The sequence below is a fragment of the Hyposmocoma kahamanoa genome, unplaced genomic scaffold (genome assembly GCF_003589595.1).
Source record: "Hyposmocoma kahamanoa isolate Upper Pololo Valley unplaced genomic scaffold, ASM358959v1 220, whole genome shotgun sequence".
NCBI lineage: Eukaryota > Metazoa > Arthropoda > Insecta > Lepidoptera > Cosmopterigidae > Hyposmocoma > Hyposmocoma kahamanoa.
The window spans coordinates 3895648-3916487 of NW_020653740.1; the positions used below are offsets into that span (position 1 = coordinate 3895648).

Consider the following 20840-nt stretch of genomic DNA (forward strand, 5'->3'; position numbering starts at 1 on the left):
ATATTAACTCCTCATCTGAAAGGAGCAGTATTTGTGTTACAATTAGTCTCCTATTTAGTTATAAAATGTAGTGTACATTGAAATAACTCGCGACATATGACCTCAAATATATAAAGTAAACACCCATAATGTACCAAGATATCAGAAACGGGAGTAGACGGTTATCAATATTGGAATTCCCTTAAGATAATAACTAGGTACGTGCTTAATAATATGCGGGACACATAAGTAATAAATAAGCTTTTTATTAGTCGATTAACTTCAATAAAGTCAATGATTAACTTAAACATTTTAACAAATGGCAAAAGTCTTGTAACAATATTTATTTGGATTTTGCGTAAACAAACGTGATTCAATACTTACTCATCAGTTTATGAATTTTAAAAATATGAAAGAAGTAATACGTACGATTGTTGTCACATGGCTGTTGTTCCTGAGCAGCCTACTGGTACAGCTTTTGTACTGTTTTTGTTAATAGAGCTCCTTGTGAAAGCGTTCGTCCAGGGATGTACTATCACTTTACCTATTTCTGCGGTCAAGCAGTAATGGGAATATTACTGCTTTCCAGTTTTGAAGGGGTGGGTGTTGGTGAAATTATAGGCACATGGGACTTGTTAACTTATGTATCAGAGTGACGAGCGCAGTGGGAGTACCCCTTAGAACTTTGCGATTTAAAGCTCTTAGTGGCCTTGCAACTGTTATGGACAGGTGTGTAGCTTCCCATCAGGTGCACGACTCGTTCGTCACTTGACATTATAAAAAAACCACATTTATTATAAAAAACAGATCCCCAAAAATCACAAAAAAATGCTACAATGTCCACCAAATCGCAACATCATTTTGTTGGGTTGGTGATGGCTCATCAATCCGTTATAAGTCACACTGCCTGGCATAGGTATATCTGCCTGGGCAGAGAACGAAGCCTTCCACTTGCTACGACTCAGTTTGCAATTATAATTTTTATAATTACTTAATGTGGACTACATTTCCACAATATTAAAATAAAATATTAATTATCTTTATAATGATTTATTTATGGATTCTAAACACGAAGATAATATATCTACTCAAGGCATTGACAATTTACAAATAAATGGACGACGGGTCTAATACAAAAACCACGAAAAAAATGTCCCAAGTCAACCTATTCGAAATTTAAATTGTTATGTCATCGCAGTATCGCGCTGTCCGTAGAACAAATGAAGACTAAAGCGGAGTGTCGCGCTCTGTATACGATTTTAGCGCCTTACAAGTGCGGACACTTTTTAGCGCGGACCCGACGTCCATATAATTGTAAGTCAATGACTCAAGGACATAATATCCAGAGAAACGCTAAAAAAAGATCGAACACTCAGAAAAAATTCCTTCGATCCGGCCGGATTCGAAACGAGACGTCTTTGGCTTACCGTGCCAAACTAAACTAGTGGAATAATTTCACAAAAAATAATTGAATATCAATCATTGACTTATTGTAAGTCAATGATATCAATTCAATAAAAATTTACAAACATTGACTTACATATAAATGGACGGCGGGTCTAATACAAAAACCACGAAAAAAATGTCCCAAGTCAACCTATTTAAACGTACTGACATGTAAACGATTATGAAAAAACTAAAACGTTGAATTTAAATTGTAATGTCATTGCAGTACTGCCTAATTTTGCTTACATCAATTGAAAGGTGCAAAAAAAAAACCATATTCAGCTTCTACTGGAAACTTACCAAAATGCACCATATGTAGCTTCTAGTGAAAACTACTTGAACACAGGTATAATGGAGTAGCCTTTATTATTTATAAATAAATTTTATACGTAAATGTTGGATTTTATACAATGCCATTTATTACGAGGTAGGGTGTCTGACTTTTTTTTTTGATTTTCGAGAATTCTCGTACCCGATTCCTCGATTATTCGAGAATTTTTTTTAAAACCGTAAAAAATCAGCTCAATCAACTATAAAACTAAATGTGAACTTTTCGAAAGCTGTTTTGGCCTGGGTGTTCTGAATTATGCCCCGGAATAAATTGAATCGTTCTTGATCTCATGTTCGATTCCCAGTAGAACCAATTTGGAAAATGAACTTTTGTAAATTGGTTCTACTCTGGGACTCTGTTGCTCTGATACTCATAGGGAGTATGTACAGAGAGTTCCCTAGTTTCAGACCAGGTGTTTGTCTTACAATAGAACACCAAGACCAGAACCATTTAGAAAAGTTAATTTGTTAAGTTGATTCTACCGGTATCGAAGCCGGGAACTTCTCATCCAGTGCCCACAGTGCAAACTGTTAGGCTATCAAGGTTATACTATTTGTATTATTATGCATTGTTTGCATGTGAAAGCTATAAATTGCTTAAACTTTAAAAAAAATCCTATTTAATTTGCACTGTCAGTCTGCTTCAATTATTTTCTTTGTTTCTTAAGTTGGTATATTTTGTCATTCATCCAACTTTTGATTTTTAATGCATTTGGCGGTGTAAGATGTTCTCTGTTAATACTTGTCACTTGTCACTGTCTTCTTAAGTTGAAGCTATGTTTCCTGAATAAATTCCTGTATTCTCTCCTTTCTATGCACAGTTTACTCATTGATGTAATCACATACCAAAGCTTTAATATAATGGTCTTTTATCAAGCTTGCATTAGCTCTGGTTTCCTTTCTTTTCTTACCATTTTCTTAACCCGTTCGTGCATAGTACTGAAATTATATTGCGCTCAAAAACGTCACCACTTTTCTATATGCCGTCTGTAGTGCTTACATTGATTCAATATAATTATTACGGTTTATCACTGACGACGGTTGATTCCGTCAACAGGCATAGTCGTACTGCTCATAGTTCTTGCTAATGTTTCTTGTGCATGAAAAAGTACGGCTATGACGGTAGTAGGGTATTTGCCATTGTAAGATAATTACAAAATTAAAGTGCGCGATATTGATTGCGCAAGAGAAACGCTTTCCAAAATAAAAACTTAGGTACTAATTAATAATAATTATTATAATAACGCACACATTCAAGATTGTCCCGCATTAAGGAAACCCTGCGTCGCGGGTGCCATGGACACATATAGACAACCACAAATTACACCCAAACTCACGAGAGAAATAAATATGGGCCATACACATATTTCTCCCGAAAAACCTAAAAAAATACTTTCGAGATTATGGAAATTCATGCAAACGTTATTTCGGGCAAATGTATTTTCAGTCTTCTGATTCGTAACCCCGAACCGTAGAAAGAGTACAACAATATTTGAAAGTATTACTAACATGTAGTAAAAAATATTTTAATAATAACATTAGCATCAAAACGATTCTATGAAATTTTTGTTCTAAATATTTCAAACGCTTGTGTTTTAAACAATTGAAATTGACGTGATGTGTCTCGTTTAGTCTTTTACGCAAGCAATGAGTCGGAAAGAGACAGTTAGTTATTTGATTATTTTGATTACTTTTATAATTTATATTTATGATTAATTTAAATATAAAATAAATACTATATATACTAGTAAAAAAATAACACTTTTAAATGATAACTATGAAAACACAATGTAGTACTTACTGAAAAAATATGATATACGATCCTGTTTTTTCACTTTAGTTGAGTAATTTGTACAAGGTTTTACTACATAATACGGCATCATTGACAAGCGCGCTGTCAGACGAACAAACGAAGACAAATGCGTGATTGACGTTCTGTATACGATTTTAACGCCCTGTAAGTTCGGACACTTTTTAGCGCGGACCTGACGTCCTTTTATTTGTAAGTCAATGTTTAGAAAGCTAAAAAAAGGTTAAATTATGATAACAACGTTCATATGAAACACGGGCCACATATGTATGTCAGAATGATTAATCACGTTTCTTTTATTTTTATTCCATCCTCTAAGAGTTACACATGGCGACTTTTAGCAGCGATGCAAACGCGTGTTCGTGAAACGTGCGATTGCATCGCTACACTTACGATTTATAGGCGTTTAGGCGTTTGTAACGATGCATTCGCCTATAAATCACAAGTGTAGCGATGCAACCGTGCGTTTGTATCGATGCAGTCGCGCGCTTGCATCGCGTTTGCATCGCTGCTTAAAATCGCGCGCCTGTGTAAAGGTAGACTATTAGCGACTGCATCGCGTTTGTATCGCTGCTTAAAATCGCCGTGTATAATCGAAACCAGAAAACGATTGCAGTCATTCTTTTTTTCAAATAAAACGTTCTGATACATGTGGCCAGTGGTTTATGTGAACATTGTTATCATAATTCAACCTATTTTTAGCATCCCTCTAAATATGTCTATGAATGTCGACGATATCTATATAGTAGCGTACCTAAGTCGTTGATGAACGTATAAAAAGTGCTTTGGTCACGTAATTTAAGGCGAGTCACCAGAGGAGAAGCGGGAAAAACCTTTTTGCTAGATGAAATGGTTTACGTATTTACTATTAAATAAAGGTCTTAAAAAAATGTACGAGACGCCTAAGGATATTAAGTATAATAAGTAATAAGAATATGCTAATGTCTTAGACGACAGGATATACTTTGTCCGATCATATAAAATTGATAATAGGCTAAAATAAAAGTCTAAAACGAAGGAGATATTCGTTTTTACGGACTACAAAGAACCTGCTAAAATGTTGGTTTTCAACTGAAGCCCTATTAGTCGTTAAATTAACATTTAACCCAGAATTTTTAAAATGCCCAGCGGTAATAAATAACTCGCCACGCCGCCCGCTGTCCCGTCAGTCGCCATCGGGTGCTTGTCGACGTCGGATCTGTGTCAAATTTTATCCACCTGTTCTTATTTTATTCATAGTTTACAGCGCGCGGATTGCGGGGCGCGCGGGGCGATCCACCACACATGACGTCCTTAAGTTCGCGTTGAAATACCTCGCCTTAAGGGCTTCCCAAACATCAGCCCATGCGCTAGGAGCGCTAGCGTTGATTCCACAGTTGTGCACATTCGTTTCCGCATGTCGTAGCCGCATGGCTATTTCCGACGCAATCTGCGCTTTGCTCCACATCAATGTTCCTGTTACCAGTCTTGTCTCGGCCCGCTGTTTAGGCAATTAGCACCCAGTGAGTAGACTTTTAAGCACTGTGACGTCTAACATGGTTGGATTCTTCTCTATTCCTTTAGTTCCATGAGAGAACAATAATGCAGTTAATAAACTCATTTCAACTCGAGTGCAACGAGATTTGTTTGAAATAGAAATAGCATTTCGAGAAAATATTTCTTTCTGCATTTTATATTTTTTCAAATAAAACGCAATATGCTTCGCTCCCACGATTCTAGGAATATAAAGTTATTGGATTTTCACTTCAAATGATTTTTTCTGTAAAATTAAAGTTTATTGCAGTACCGTACAGTTGACAATTCAATTTTTGCTCTTCCGATGCTCTTCCAATGAAATTTACAGTACTTCAATATGAAAGTATATCAATGTTACATAACCAAAACTAAAAGACTAACTTCATCATTATTATCAAAAACCTTCGTGAATCTATCGGACATCTATCTTTTACAACATCACCGTTGATCGTTCTATTCTTACTTTATGATGATGAGTCAGGTCATGAACGAAAATGAATCTCAATATCAAACCATTGATTTATTATATTACAAAACTTTGATTACAGCACGAAGTTAAAAAAGATCGTTAGGTAATAATATTTTAGTACTAATCACAAAATTCATAAAAACAAAGTTTCTAAGATGCGCTAATAAATCTAATGAACACCTAGATTTACAGATAAAGTTCAACATTGTACTATAATAGTACCTAAGTAATTAAGAAGTTGTAATCCCAACCTTGATTCTGGTGCAAGGTCGCTGGCTAGTTATCGCAGTTACGTCTTGTTAAGCAACGTTAAGTCATATTAAGCAAGTAGGATATATGCTTCACAGCTTGTAAGGGTAATTGTTGACCGTGTCTTTGAGCTTGCTCTACTTTTTTGGATTTGCTTATTTTCTAAAAGACGACTTTAAGTATAATAATTGTAAAGTTTAAGGTTTTCATGGTTATTTATTTTAATTATAAATTTCTTACTACGGTATGAGTGCGTTTTAACCGACTTCAAAAAAGGAGGTTATACGTTGGGCTGTATTGTTTCCGATTTCTCCGTCAATTGTGGACTGGTTTTGAAAATTCTTTTTTGTTTGAAAGGGTATACTCTCGTAGTGGGTCCCTGATGCCTACGATGCTGTTTCGGATCTTGTGATGAAAGAGACTCAATCGTAGAAGGCGTTTTATAACGACTCGATTCTAAAATTAAGACTGGGGATTCGAGTTTTTATTAATAAGATTCAGTCGTTATACTAAAAGACTGAAAATACTTAAACGACTTGAAAGACTCAAAAGACTTAAACGACTCGACTTGTTTGCATGACAACGACAAAAAAAATTAAATTTACAAAGGAATCCGTAACAGTCCCATTCTCACCAAGAAGTCAGAATCTGATAAGGGGGTCCTAAATAATATTTGTATGACCTACATTTTTTTCTCTCGTGAGTTTGGGTGTAGTTTATAGATTTATAGTTTATAAAGGTATCTAAATATTTAGACACTACATGTAAATCATTTTAATACTTTGTAACCTTTGTAAAGAGATAATAAAGGTTTTTATTATTATTATTATTATTAGTTTTTGGTTGTCTATGTGTATGTCCACGGCACCCGCGATACAAGGTTTCCTTAGCTTAAAAAAAGTATGTCACATTTTTACTACCAATAAAGATGTGTTAAAGTGCATAAGAAATATGACATATATAGAGTTATCTACAGTGCCACATTACGCTCTTTAATATCCAACGATGACTGTCGGCAGATGCGACTGGATCGCCACTAACAGCTGTAGAAAACGCATTTGCTTTCGTAATATTGCACGCCGGATTACTAGCTAAATATAGGGCATTCTGTGCTACATATGCCATGCGAATGTAAGTAGGTCAGTAAAAGTGATCGAGACTTGCAGGGGAACTGAAAAATCCATCAATGTCATCAATTTTATAATTAAGTACGTAATTAGAGAGACAATAATGGATGTGTATTTAGTGGGGATGGATTTAGGAATAACGCAAATATAACTGGTAATCGTAAATTTTGATGCAGTTCCAACGTACATTGCTGGCAGATAAAGTTACACGGAAGCAGTTGAGGGTTAGTTACGCAACGTACGTTAAAGAAACAAAGAAAGACGGGGACAATACACATAAGAAATGTAGAGAAATGATAAAGAGATGAAATGAAAAGAAAAAACGTATAATGTTTCATGCCCTAATTTATTATTCATCGACGTTACGGGAAATACCTATTAGAGATATTGAAATTTACGGTACAAGGACTCTTCAATTTTGCCTGATATAAAAATGTTGTGCCTTTAATTCCCTTTCGCTATTTTTTTAATCGCTTCATATTTGATCAGTTCTTCTCAGTATAAGGGGTAAAAATATAACAGTTTCTCGAGTAATATCATCTAGGGATAAAAAATGTAACTGGAATAGTGTTATTTGAATAGTATTTGTTATAGACTAGCTAGTACACGCGACTTCGTATGCGTAAAATTTTGAATTAGTTTTATTGGACTTCCATACAAACGTCACCTATTTAAGACTTATTTTTGAGACAAAAAGTAGCCTATGTCCATCTCCTAGGTCCCATCTATCTCTAAACCAAAATTCATCAAAATTTGGTTTAGCGGTTTAGGCGTGATTAACGTTATAGAAAGACAGACAGAGTTACTTTCGCATTGATATGATAGTATGGATTGTAATAAATAATAATAAATCTTCTAATTCCAAAGTCTACGAAACTAGTTTATTGTCTAGACAATATGAAAGTGTGTAAATAATTAAGAAATTTGCAGAAAATGTGTTGATTACTGAGATTTTTTGTGAAATAACTCCATTAGTTTTGTTATGATTGATTATGATTCCATTGATTATGATTGCAAAGATCGAACACATCGAATTTTTTTAAGCGGCGACGAATGCCGAAAGTCAGTACCAAGATGTATAACAAAAACATATAGGAGAATTTCGACGACTGGGTAACTGGACACGTGGCTCAGATGGTTAGAGCAATGCTACGGTGCAGCATGGTCGTGGTTACAAGTCCCACCGGCTCGACGAAATTTTTCTGTGTGTTCAATCTTTGTATACGTAATCAATCTATTGTTTGTTTACTACAACAATCTTGCATTAGGCCTCTTTTCACATAAATATCAATTCATATTTACGTACAACCTTTTGGGCATCAATATCGATGTTTATTTTTTAGCAAAACGTGATACGAGAATATCGTACTCTGCATAATATCCATCACCACAGAAGTTTAAGCAAACACGCAATGTACAGTGACGCATCGTTGACGCATGTTTCGCGCGACCAGCGCTTCCTGTCACTGTTCTCTTTTAGCGTTCAATTCTGTATGTGAAAACACTGCTCTTATGCGAAATGAAGTGCAAATAGTTCTGCTTAATATCTAAAATGAGTAGGTACAGGTCATTCCTAGTTACTAATTAGTCATCAAATATAAACGGATCGTTAATTAATAAACAAATTTAGTAGCAATAGAGCTCATTGTAAAAGAGTTCGTCCAAGGAAGTACTGCCGTCTTAACTATTTCTGCCGCCAAGCTGTAATAAAAGCATTACTGCGTTCCGGTTTTGAAATTACAGGCACATGGGACTTGTCCGACTTGTCATTTATGTCGCAGGGTGACGGTCCAGTGGCAGTGCAACTCAGATCTTTCGCTTACCACCAGGCTTACTTAAGCATTTGTTCATTCCGCTTCTTGGAAAAAAACAAGTTTGTTAAATAATCTTTATTGTTCTCATATTCTCATGGCTGTGCGACACTGAGGGAAAGCAAACCTATATTTGTGAAAAAAAACCTATATTTTTATGAAGCCGGTCGAAACGGTCAATAATAAGAATAAATTCCTTCTAAATAACATAGTACCAATAAGCTATTAAAATGATAAAAGTTACAAGATAGATAGATCGCAACAAACATATGTAGGTATACTAATAAAAATACCTATACATATGTTTCTTGTGATTGTCTTTTTAACGGAAAATACGTAATTAGCAAGTTATAGTTCATGTGTAAAAAGAATATACACCTTGTCTTAATGTTTTTTATGACTTCTTTTACGTAATTATATCTCACAAATTGTTATTTTTCCGCTATAGATTGTTCCATCAAACATACAGTCAACCCAAATTAACCTAAGACACAATTAGAATTTAATACACATAGTAGGTTTATTGGTGTCTATATTCATGTGATAAACATATGAAAAACAATTACGTTTTTATACCACGACACGTACATTACAAGATGGATAAAATGAACATCAGTGCATCTCAATATTTTTCGCATAACCTATTTTACGAGTCTGGTATATAGGTGCCCTACAATACGAGCCTCGATTTTGCAAGGTTTCGCGGAAGGGGATGCCCCAGAATTACAGCTTATTTACTTTACGTGAACTAGGTCATTCTAACTTTGTGCTATTTAGTGTGAAATAGTTAGAGCTATTGCAAGTAATAAAACACACAGCTGTTTATTATGTATGTATATTGATAATAGATGACATAATTTAGATGTTGATTAATTTACAACTTAAATTTTTTAAGTTTATTGAATATCACGATGTCTTACTACTGTGATATTCAATTATTTTCAATTCAAGTCAGTGCAGTCAATATGGGTATGTAAATAACAAAGTGTTTTTGCGAAATAAGTATATCCTTGTGATGTTCTTGATAGTAGATGTTCAGGTTATGTATTATTATTGTAAAAAAATGTTAAAACACAAGAAAAACACAAATTTACGTCGCCCTTGGTTATCTGTTTAACGCCTAGAGTGATTCGTAACCGAGCGAGGTAATAATGATTCTTTATATGGTGTTGATACGCTCACACGAGCGTAATAAGGGTGCTAACAACCACAAGTTAACATGTCCTTTCAGTTGTAGGAACTACAACCGAGATCTCTAAGGTCATGCTGCATTGTTTTGTAAATAGTGCAGTACAAAATCAACACATGGCACCGTTCTAAAATTACGTTGTATTTTTTTCAGGTAGCCTCACACAAAATACGCAATCATGACCGTGGTAACGAATCCCGCCCGTAGCAACTCTGATGAGGAGATCGATCAAGATCTTCAAGATACTGGAGTCAATAGTCCAACCGGCGATATCGACTACCTCGATCCAGAGCGATACCAGGAGTATGAACCTGAACCGGACGACCCTAATCGCCTTTACGATGACGAGAAGCAGAGCGACATCGTTTTTGTGGCCGGTATTAACGGAGATACGTGGCGTTACCCAGGACATCGCCGCGTGCTCGCTGCCACTAGCCCTGTCTTCGCAGCTCTACTCTCCGCTAAAACTGACGTTATTGTTGTCGATTACGTCGACAGACGAGGCTTCGAGCAGCTTCTCCGGTATCACTACTGCGAGCCTACCCAACTCAACTCCGTAGGTACAGCTCGATGTGCTCTAGATGCTGCTTATAAATTCTTATGTCCTCCATTAGCGGAACGATGCGCACGTCGTCTTGACGAAATGCTGGACGCTGGGGTTGCCCTAGAAATTTTGAGAGATCTTCGCTATTTATGCGCAAGACTTCCAGGCGCAGCATCGGCTCCGCCGTTACCAGCTTTAACAAACGATGCGGCCGCTAGGTCCCTAGCACAGTGCTCGCGTTGGTGTGACTCCTTAGCTCACAATGCATTACTCGTTCTAGACGAAAATGCAGATGCAGCATTGACAGATGAGCGACTTGAAGAATTGACATACGAGGACCTAGCGCTAATAGTAAAGCGTGATTCTCTGCGCCTGTCTAGTGAACTAGTGCTAGCAGAAGCTTTGTCACGTTGGGCAACAGCTGCTTGTAAACGTACTAAAAGGGAACTGACCTCAGCCAATAAACGTGCTGCGTTGGGCGAGCTCGCTTATTGTCCAAGGTATTTGTTACTGTCAGGAGAGGAATTGGATCGTGCGCTTGGTTTAGAGCTTCTGGAGCCTATGGAAAGGGCTCTGGTAACAGCTCGCGCTAAAAAGTTGTCCGCTCCGATACCTGTTGGTGCTGATCAAGAATCGTTGCTCCGTCGATGGGCTAGACCACGCCCTATTGAGCCAGCTGCTCTTCCTGTACACCTTAGCCCTCGCTCTGAGCCCCCGCCAGAAGAGCCTCAGCCCAGCAAACTGTGTGCTCGTCGTCAGAAACGTCCGAAGCAGCCGTCTTTCAATCCAGATGAGAAAAACAAAAAAAGAGGATGCTGTGCTTGCTTCGGTGAGGGCTTGTTGCGTGCATTCATATGCCTGTTTGACTGAGAAAACGCAGCTGCAGCTGTAGAGGTAATGCCGGTTGCTGAAGACTATTATTTCAGGAATAATGAATACGTACCGCGTATATAAATGAGTAGTGTCATGAATTGTCTAGGAGAGTTGGTTTGGTGGTTTTGCGTAATGTAACGAGTGCGAGTAGGTATTCGTATTTGTGAGCTCCTCTAAATTTTCAACTATTCGCAAATGGAAACGGCTGCTCGTTAAGAGGTGGCAAACCGACTGATTGTATAGTCGGTTTGTATAAGCGTCTAGAATAGGTACTTTTTATTTAACAAAAATAATAGCAAAATTATACGTATACCTACTTATTATATAATAATACTGTGTATTATTACTTAAGATGGCGATAAAATTTGCCAGCATTTGTATTTTTTTACGAATTGCCGGAATCTCATTGGTAATTAATTACATTACAATCGATTGAAATTATATGTATAAAGCTTTATCAGTTTATTATTGAAGTTATCGCATAAAATTTAGTACAACAACGCTTCAAGGGAGCCAGGTAACATAAGACGGCAGCTGAAAGTTGTTTGTTTCATTTGTTTTTGAAACAAGAGGGAATTGTGAAGGGTTGAAATAGAAAATTATTGACACAATTGTCGTAGAGTTTGAATTGAGCCCGCGGCGCAGCTGCGTTAGTTAATATAATTGTGTAGTAGAACTTTTACGTGTCTAATTGTTGTGATACCAGTGTAACTATTGTATTACTTTGTTAAACTCATTTTTCGTATTTTAATTACTCAACGAATGAGTTTATTACATATCAAATTGTTCAACAATTTGCATTTAATAAATCTATTTGCTAAGCATTCGTGCACAAATATTTTTATTGTTTAGATGTAATTGTAGGTAAAATTTTGTTGCATTTATTATTGTCGTTGGGCAAAAGAAGCTTGTTATTTGATGTAATTGTTTTAGTCATATTATTAGGTGAAGTATTAAGTAAAACACTTCCATTTGTTTAAATACTTTGCTCCCTCTAGTCGTATATTAAGTACATTAATTTATGTCGAGGGTATTTATGATGAATTAGTACCTATTAGATTAAGTAACAACTCAAATATTAAATTAATGTCTATTCTTTCGCGATTGCTCAGTGCGGTAATTATCGAAAGTGTGTAAAGTCAATTGTGACTTGAGTAGTATACTAGTATTTGAAAATTCAATGTAGATACTTTCTTATAACAGACGTTCGTTGAACGGCACCTCTTAGCCTTTAAAACAATGTGTTCTTAAAATATAACAGTGTCAATAAAATTTTGCTAAAACTAATTTTATTATACCTACTCTTTGGACTGTGCCATATACTTATTAAAATCATTAATGCTCTTAACATTAGTAAGAAATATATGCATTACTTGTTTTTCAAGTTAGACGCTTTTTATGATATATTAGTTTATTACCAATTTACCTTTCTGCATAGTACGTTATAAACGATTAAGTGGTAATTAATTAAGATAAAAATCTATTGCATTATTTGCTGTACATTGATGAGTAAAGTTAAATGTATTTGATGTGTTCAGCTCACAGCTGTAATGTACATGAACTGAGAAAAATATATGATGTTCAATGTAACCTTGAATTTTATTTATTCGGGTGTAGTGCTTGCGTTTAAGCGCATCCTTACAATGTGTTGACAACCATGATGTGCAGCTTTAGGAATCTCTCTATGTATGGAACTAATGGAAATAAAGATAAAAATATTAAATTGATTCCCACTATTTCAATGTATGGAACTTTTGGGTTACAATTGTTTACGTGGAACTGAGAACATGGAACTATAAGGAATAAATCTTTTTCCTCTGTTGCCATTTTTTTTACATTATGTAGTCCACTTTACGTGTATGCATATTGCGTTAATTCTGCACGCGCTAAAAAAATAAAATAAATAAATAAAAAATAAAAAAGTATTTATTTCTCCACAAAACATAAAGAACATAATACTTACAAAACGAATAGAAAAAAAAACAATTGAGTGATGTGGACAAAAAGACTCAGCATTGCTGAAAAAGAAGAAGAAGCTGAAAAAGTCTATAATGGTTACATTTCGATCCCTGGATACAATTTAAAAGGAATGAGAATTGGGAATGAAACTATTTTTCGGATCTAAATCACGTATATTTGTGGTAATGATCGATTTTTCAAACAAATCGACGATTCGATTACTTAGACGCTGCGGTCATCAACTAATATGTCTAATATTAATACAAATCACCCAATTCTGAACTATAGTCATAAGAAATAAAAGAAATAGTAAGTACCCTATCGAGTTCTTAGGTTGTGATTGTTACACAAAGGAAATTGAAACTATTTTTCCGGAATGAAATTGCGAATATTTGTTTTTTTTTCAAATACGTTGAAAAAACAAATATACGCAATTTAAATCACGAATACTACCTTCTTCTTTCTTCTCTGCACACAATGGCCTACGTACTCTTGGACATAGAATTCTAGAAAAAAATGATTTCGTGTTACCCCGTAGTTAGTAGACGAGTTTGATCAAACATCGAAGGAAACTCTGCTACACAATTTTCAAAATTAACCTTGTTTTTTTGTAATTTCTACCGTAACACCGCAATCTCATCATCTGAAGGTGAGTGAAGATATGCACAAGGAGGATGGTACATGCTTCCATAGAAGTGTTTGCTTTGACCATAAAAACATCCAAGTAGTACAGCACACGGCTAGACCTTTCACTTTTTTTTTTTACACACCCCTTCAAAACTGGAACACAGCAATGCTCTCTTTACAGTTGGCGGCAGAAATAGGTAAGGTAGCAGTACTTCCCTTGAAGAATTCTTCCACAATTATTACATGTAATTGCCATGTACTAAGTAGGTATATGGTAATTACAGTAATACATGACTATGTTCATACAACAAGAAATAAAATACTGAAGTAGTTTTAGGGACAAATTTTATTGCAAACACGTAATAAATTAGTATCAAATTATAAACTACGGAATTGTTTAGAAGTTGTAGCATATAATTCATAACATAATCATAATAATATTTAAGAAAGAATAATATAACAATAATAAATAATCATGTTATAATTACTTTCCTAAATTGTACATATACTGATGATGACGCAAAAAAGATACATGTATAAATTCTAAACATTATTCCTCTAAAATTGACGCATCACAATAATCCAATAATCAGATTAAAAAATCATTACAAATATCTTTCTATATATTTTTCTTTCTTTCTATAAATAGATTTCATATTTATATTCGCTGGATCATATTAAAAATATTTGTGTATTTGTAGTAATGGAGTTATACTTTCTGTTTTCTCTAATGAATAAATTAACGTTGATATTTCAACCCCATCCAACAAAAAACGTTATTTAATTCAAGCCTGGCCATTTTTACTCGTAAAATCAATATTATTTTGTACGTAGTATTTTATCGTGACACACAATTGATCCAGTATGTGAGTTTACGCGACCCTATTCTTGTGGCTGTGTGGCAAAATATGGAACTAAAGATAAAATGACAAAATAGGGAGCCAAATTGAAAATCGGTCACGCATTAATCAGCCGCAAAGGAGAACACAATTCGCTAATAATGTAATTGTGAAATGCAGCTTACTTTTGTTTAGCTTTGTTACATTCCAGTTTATTGTCAATAAGCCACTTTACAAAACACTTCCATTTTGTAACGCCCCTAGCGTTTTGTAACGCGCTAGGGGCGCGGGTTTTGTAATCTAAAATATTATAACTCGGCTACTATATTATAAAGCGTCAAAATTCCTTATTGAAAAGTAAGTTCTGTAAAGTATAGTTAAAGTTGCAAATAAATGACTACGTAAGAATTCTTTAGACAATCAGTACCTTTCCGAGTGATTTGTAGGAATAAAAATGATTACGCGGATGTCATTACTCATTCCAACAGTAAAACATAAAGTAATAATACAGTCTCTTAAGAGCTAGAATTAGTAAATAAAAAAATATATAACTTGTGTCTATTATCCGCGTAACAAGGCGCTCGCCACTGATGGAGATGTGGAGGATGCAGTAGTGAAAACTTCGCCTATTTTTTCAACCCGTTGATTTAAAGTAAATAAAATATTCTCAACCCTAGTTAAATCCTTACGAAGTGACATAACAATGGATTGTGTCTCCAGCATTGAATTGATTTTGGCATCCACTTTTTCGAATTTTGCATTTATTGCGTCGCGTGAACTTTGGTTTTGGTCAATCTGTGGAGTTACATATTTTAGTCAGCAAAAGTAGTATTTTAGTATGTACAATTATAATATTTATGGTCGGTACAGTCATTGTGAAAATTATCTGACCGGTGTAACAACCCAAAAATATTCAATCGCTTTAAATTTATTCAGATAAATAGCAGTTTACTGGCCAACGAATAGAAAATAAATGGCGAGGCACTGACCTTGTTTAACATTATATCAGGGGTTCCCAAACTTATTTTGTCTACTGGCCACTTTGAGAATAAATTATTTTTTAGCGCCCCCATTTTTCCACCTACTTAAAAACCAGTATAACTTCAAATTAAATTAATTATTGTGAGCTATATTAGCTGAGATTAAACATTCATTCTAAACGAGACTTTTACTATAACCCGCAAGAGTTAACTTGAGACCTGAGCGTCGTTGTGTACTACCTACTGCGCTCCGGTCTCAAGTTAACTCTTACGGGATACACCTACCGATGAGAATATTTAGTGAAACGCAACTTTATAGTATTCAGACAGAGTATCTTTTATTCAAAATAAAACAAACATAATCGATTCTAATGTAAAAAACTAATGTGAAGGATGAATTTGATGCTGTTTAATAAGATTGTTGATATCAGGTTCCATTTTACTCAAGAACAGCAGCAAGTCACCACGTTCGGTAACATGCAAACGATTTCTCTTTTTAGTAAGCAGCGTTGTCACAGCACTAAAACCGCGTTCACACAAATATGACGATGGGAATGTTATCAAGAATCGTTGAAGGATTGACCACAATACAGGGTACAATTGCGGGATCGGTTTTTGTAGCCAAAATTCTTGCTAACCATTTTTGAACTTGATTTTTATTTCCTCGTTCGTTGTCAATTCTTGCAGTGTTGACATTTAAAAACGGACCCAACACCCAGCCTGGCATTTCCAAGTTTAAAATGTCCTGATATCGTTCGGTGAGGAGGTTTTCCAAATGTTGGCAGTAGGCAAACAAGTCGTTGTTACTACAGGATACTGATAAAAATAATAATAAGGAAAATTGTGAAACTCACGTCTGCCCATATTCTTTTTGTATAGAAGCAGTTTGGCTGCGAAAGCAGCAACGATATTTTTGTAAGCTATATCATTCTTTGATGTAATGAGCTTGTTGCGCAATTCTGTATCTTTAGTTTCCAAGAACTCTAACACAGAGTCAAACAGGTTGTAAAATCGAGTTAGACAATGCCTCTTGATAGACAACAAACTTCAGTATGAAACAACAAACGGTTGAAATCTTCGTCATTAGTAACACAAAGCTGATGAAATAATCTATCATTCAAAGAGCTGTTACGGATTTTGGTGACTGCTTTGATGACATATTGCTTCATTCATATATTCACTTAAATTTTTAGCAACCAAATGTTGTCTACGAATAACGCAATGTACAGCGAAGACATTTGGAATTTTATTTTTTAAGTACGCTATGAAGCCTTTGTGGCACCCTGTCATAGCCGGAGCGCCATTTGTAGCAACTGATATAATATTTTTCAAGGGAATCTCTTTCTCATCACAAAACTTTTCCAATGTATTGAATATGGTTTCGCTTTTTGTGTCGGTCTCTAAATTTCTAGTAAACAATAGTTCTTCACATATTTTCTCATCTTTAATAAACCTCACGTAAGACAGCAACATTGCTTCATTAGTTGGTAAAGTGGACTCATCGAGCTGAATTGAGAATTGACTAGTCCTCAGATGATTGCACAATGATTCTTCAATGTTTTCAGCCATTTCATCAATTCGTCTTTGCACAGAATTATTACTAAAAGGAATTTTTCGGATAATATCTGCGGCCGGTTTATGAAGCACAGTAGTAATTACTTCCTTTATTGCTGGCAAAATTAACTCTTCTCCGATGTTGTGTGGTTTGCCTTTTTGAGCAATTAACAAAGAGATATTGTACGAAGCCCGAAGTCCGTCGTCATCTTGCTTAGCAGCCGCCGAAAAGAGTTTTGCTACACTTGGCTGATTATTATGCTTCTTCTCTAGGTCTTGAAAATATTCTACATTCTTGTTTTTCTTATCTGGATGCATTTTATTCAAATGATCTTGCAGTCTTGAAGGTTTCATTCCTTCCTCCGAAAATGTTTTAAGACATAGGAGGCACAAAGGCGACGATGGGTTTGTGGGATTTTCAATGAATCCGAATTTAATATATTCCGCACAGCATTGCCTATTTCTTCGTCTTTTTTACTTCGGACATTGTTTTGTTTTAAGAAATACGTAAGTAAGTGTTGAACTTAAGTACTGCTTATATATTACGCGCGAAACCGCAAATGAAAATAAAATAAATATTACGTTGGATTTATAATAGGATTGCATTGCAGCACTTAGCGACAGGAATAAGATAAACATGCATAAACTCGTTTATCTCATTCGACACTCGTATCAAATCGTATCGTACTCAACAACTAAGAACAAGTATTCTATGAACCAGCCGATTGAGAACGGAATATTCATATTGATGTTCTCAAGTTGTAGTCGAGAGTCGAGAGCTCAGTCGGTGTCTTAGGGTCGTATTCCAGAACTCTACTCAATACTCAAATCAGAACTTGAGTATTGCAGTGAGCACTGAAAATCATACTCAAGTCAATTAGGGTCGTATTTCCAGTGCTTGAAGTCATACTCAAGTCTGTTCAAATCCTGACTTTGAGCATTGAGTAGAGTTCTGGAATACGACCCTAAGAGTCTTTCTAGATGAAATTACAAATCTCCCCCTAAGCCTCTACACAACGCCCCTATTTTTTTCTTCTGGGTTTCTTACCGCCTTTAGGCCTGCAGCGCCTACAAGGGCGCGTTATCGCCCACAAGGGCGCGTTATCGCCCACTTTGGGAAAGGCTGCCTTACTTGAACCATGTTGAGCTATTTTTGACTCTCTACAACTAAAAATCCTTTAACCTACAGACTTGTTATTGTGTTTGCCAGACAAGGCAAATTGCCTAGACCTCAAATTGTATTAAAAAAATTGTTCACTTTTTTTTAAAATTCATATTGAATTGATATTCAATTATTTTTTGTGAAATTACTCCACTAGTTTAATTGACTTACAAATAAATGGACGGGTCTAATACAAAAACCACGAAAAAAATGTCCCAAGTCAACCTATTCGAAATTTAAATTGTAATGTCATCGCAGTATCGCGCTGTCAGTCGAACAAATTAATGAAGACTAAAGCGGAGTTTGGCGCTCTGTATACGATTTTAGCGCCTTACAAGTGCGGACACTTTTTAGCGCGGACCCGACGTCAATATAATTGTAAGTCAATGACTAGTTTGTTATAATTATTAATACAAAGATCGAACACTCAGAAAAAACTCCTTCAAACCGACGTCTTCTAACATACCGTGCATGTCGTGGTAAGCGCCTGCCACGGTATGCTAGAAGACGTCGGTTCGAATCCGGCCGGATCGACGGATTTTTTTCTGAGTGTTCGATCTTTGTTCTCTTTTGTTAAAAAACAAACTCTAGACCAGTTCCAGACGACTTTGAAACTAAGAATTAAGTACGAAATTTTCTAACTGGGTATATGTATAAAACAAACGATCAGAAAACATATCATTCTACAGTTGAACATAGTCTAAACTGAAGCAATACCATATTTAGTTCTGTGACGTTTATAAACCCTCAGAAATCAAGTCGCAGCCATCCAGCCTCTACTCTAATCACGGTTCTGCACAATGAAAAGGTAATCAATAAATTGCTTCGGCTTGCTCCGCACGACATCAATTCCCGTGAGGGTTGCTGCCATATACATTCCCTTCCGGGTCCATCCCTTCTGACCTCAGGAACCGTAGACCAAGGAAAATCATTAACAACCTTGACGAAACCATCACTCTCGGCACAATACAGAGCAACCAGATCTCTACTTATACACGCTCCACACAGAAAATCGTCCTCTCTGGCGCTGACACGTAAGAAAACGATACATATTGTTCTCTAGAACAGAGATCACATGCAAGTCATTTAACAATAACGCGAATACATGAAATAAATCACGTATATGCAACGATATCTATAATGTACTTAGACTGAAGTAGTTGAATAAATGTACAATTTTTTAACCCTAAGAGGGTTAAAAAATTTGTGCATAAATGTTATGTACTAATTTTGTTCGCAGATACTTTAAAAATCTCTACTGAAAAGTTTTTATATTGCAGACAAAATGAAATAAAAAAAACAACGCACACACTCAACATAGCCCCGCACTAGGGAAACCCTGTATCGCGGGTGCCATGGACACACACATAGACAACCACAAATTACACCCAAACTCACGAGAGAAATAAATGTAGGCCATACAAATATTTCTCCCGGCCCGGGAATCGAACCTGGGCCCTGCGTGGCAGTCCCAGGTCAATATTAACCGTTCGGCCACAGAGGCAGTTAATGTGATGTGGCTTTATTATACCAAGCTTGTGATATGTAGACAAAATATCTGAACTCTTTTTCAATCTTCGGGAGCACCTATCTAACATGTTCTTTACATTATTATTCATTAAAAACCGGAAAGACTACACACTGTTAAGGTATAAGCAAGTATGACTGAACTCAGTGACTGTACCCGAGCAAAAGAGTATTATAGAAACAAATATCTGACCTCTTTTTCGATTTTGGAGTAAATAGTTCTTTTCAGCTCTTTAAATTTTTTATCAAATACGTTATCTTCTTGGACATCTCTTCGTTTCTTATCCCCAGTATTGGAACCAAGTGTACGGTACTTATAACCCGAACTACGTGATGTGTAACAATTTTTGTGGAAGTATTCTGACATTACAGTAATATTATTTTCAATTTTAATAATTAGTATATGTACTGCCGAAGCAGGTACGAAATAATTAAGGTTTACAAAATTTGCCTATTTGTGATTTTTTGACAGTTATTTTTTTTAGTGACTACATAACTAACACTATTCAATAGTGACACTATAATCCTTTTCGTCATTGCAAATCTCTTTGCACTCGAAATTTTTTCATGTGGATTTTTATTTTTGTAAATTATGCTATTGTGTACCCTCCCTAGCGCTAAATTAAAAAAAACTGCAGTGTAACAAAGTTGCAGCTATATTTCACCTAGTGAAATCGAACTAGTACTTAATTTTCTTTGAATCTGATATTTTGTTTGCAGAAACAAAATTATAATAAAAATAACAATTTCAAAAACTAAATTATGAAATTGTTCTATGTGTTGAAGTTTTACTTTTTTTAACGTAAATTAAATCAAAGAAAAACGTTGGCAACTTTTTAAAATTTATTGG

General features: G+C 35.4%; 1 protein-coding gene across 1 annotated transcript in view; it reads left to right on the forward strand.

Annotated features, from left to right (window-relative positions):
* LOC113227906 (BTB/POZ domain-containing protein 6-B) overlaps nucleotides 1-12792 on the forward strand; it is a 32433-nt gene extending 19641 nt beyond the window's left edge. The window contains exon 2 of the mRNA XM_026460996.1: nucleotides 10079-12792. Coding sequence (XP_026316781.1) covers nucleotides 10104-11339 — 1236 coding nt within the window. The 5' untranslated portion in view covers nucleotides 10079-10103 and the 3' untranslated portion in view covers nucleotides 11340-12792. The remainder of the gene's footprint in view (nucleotides 1-10078) is intronic.
* The last annotated feature ends 8048 nt before the right edge of the window (nucleotides 12793-20840 follow it).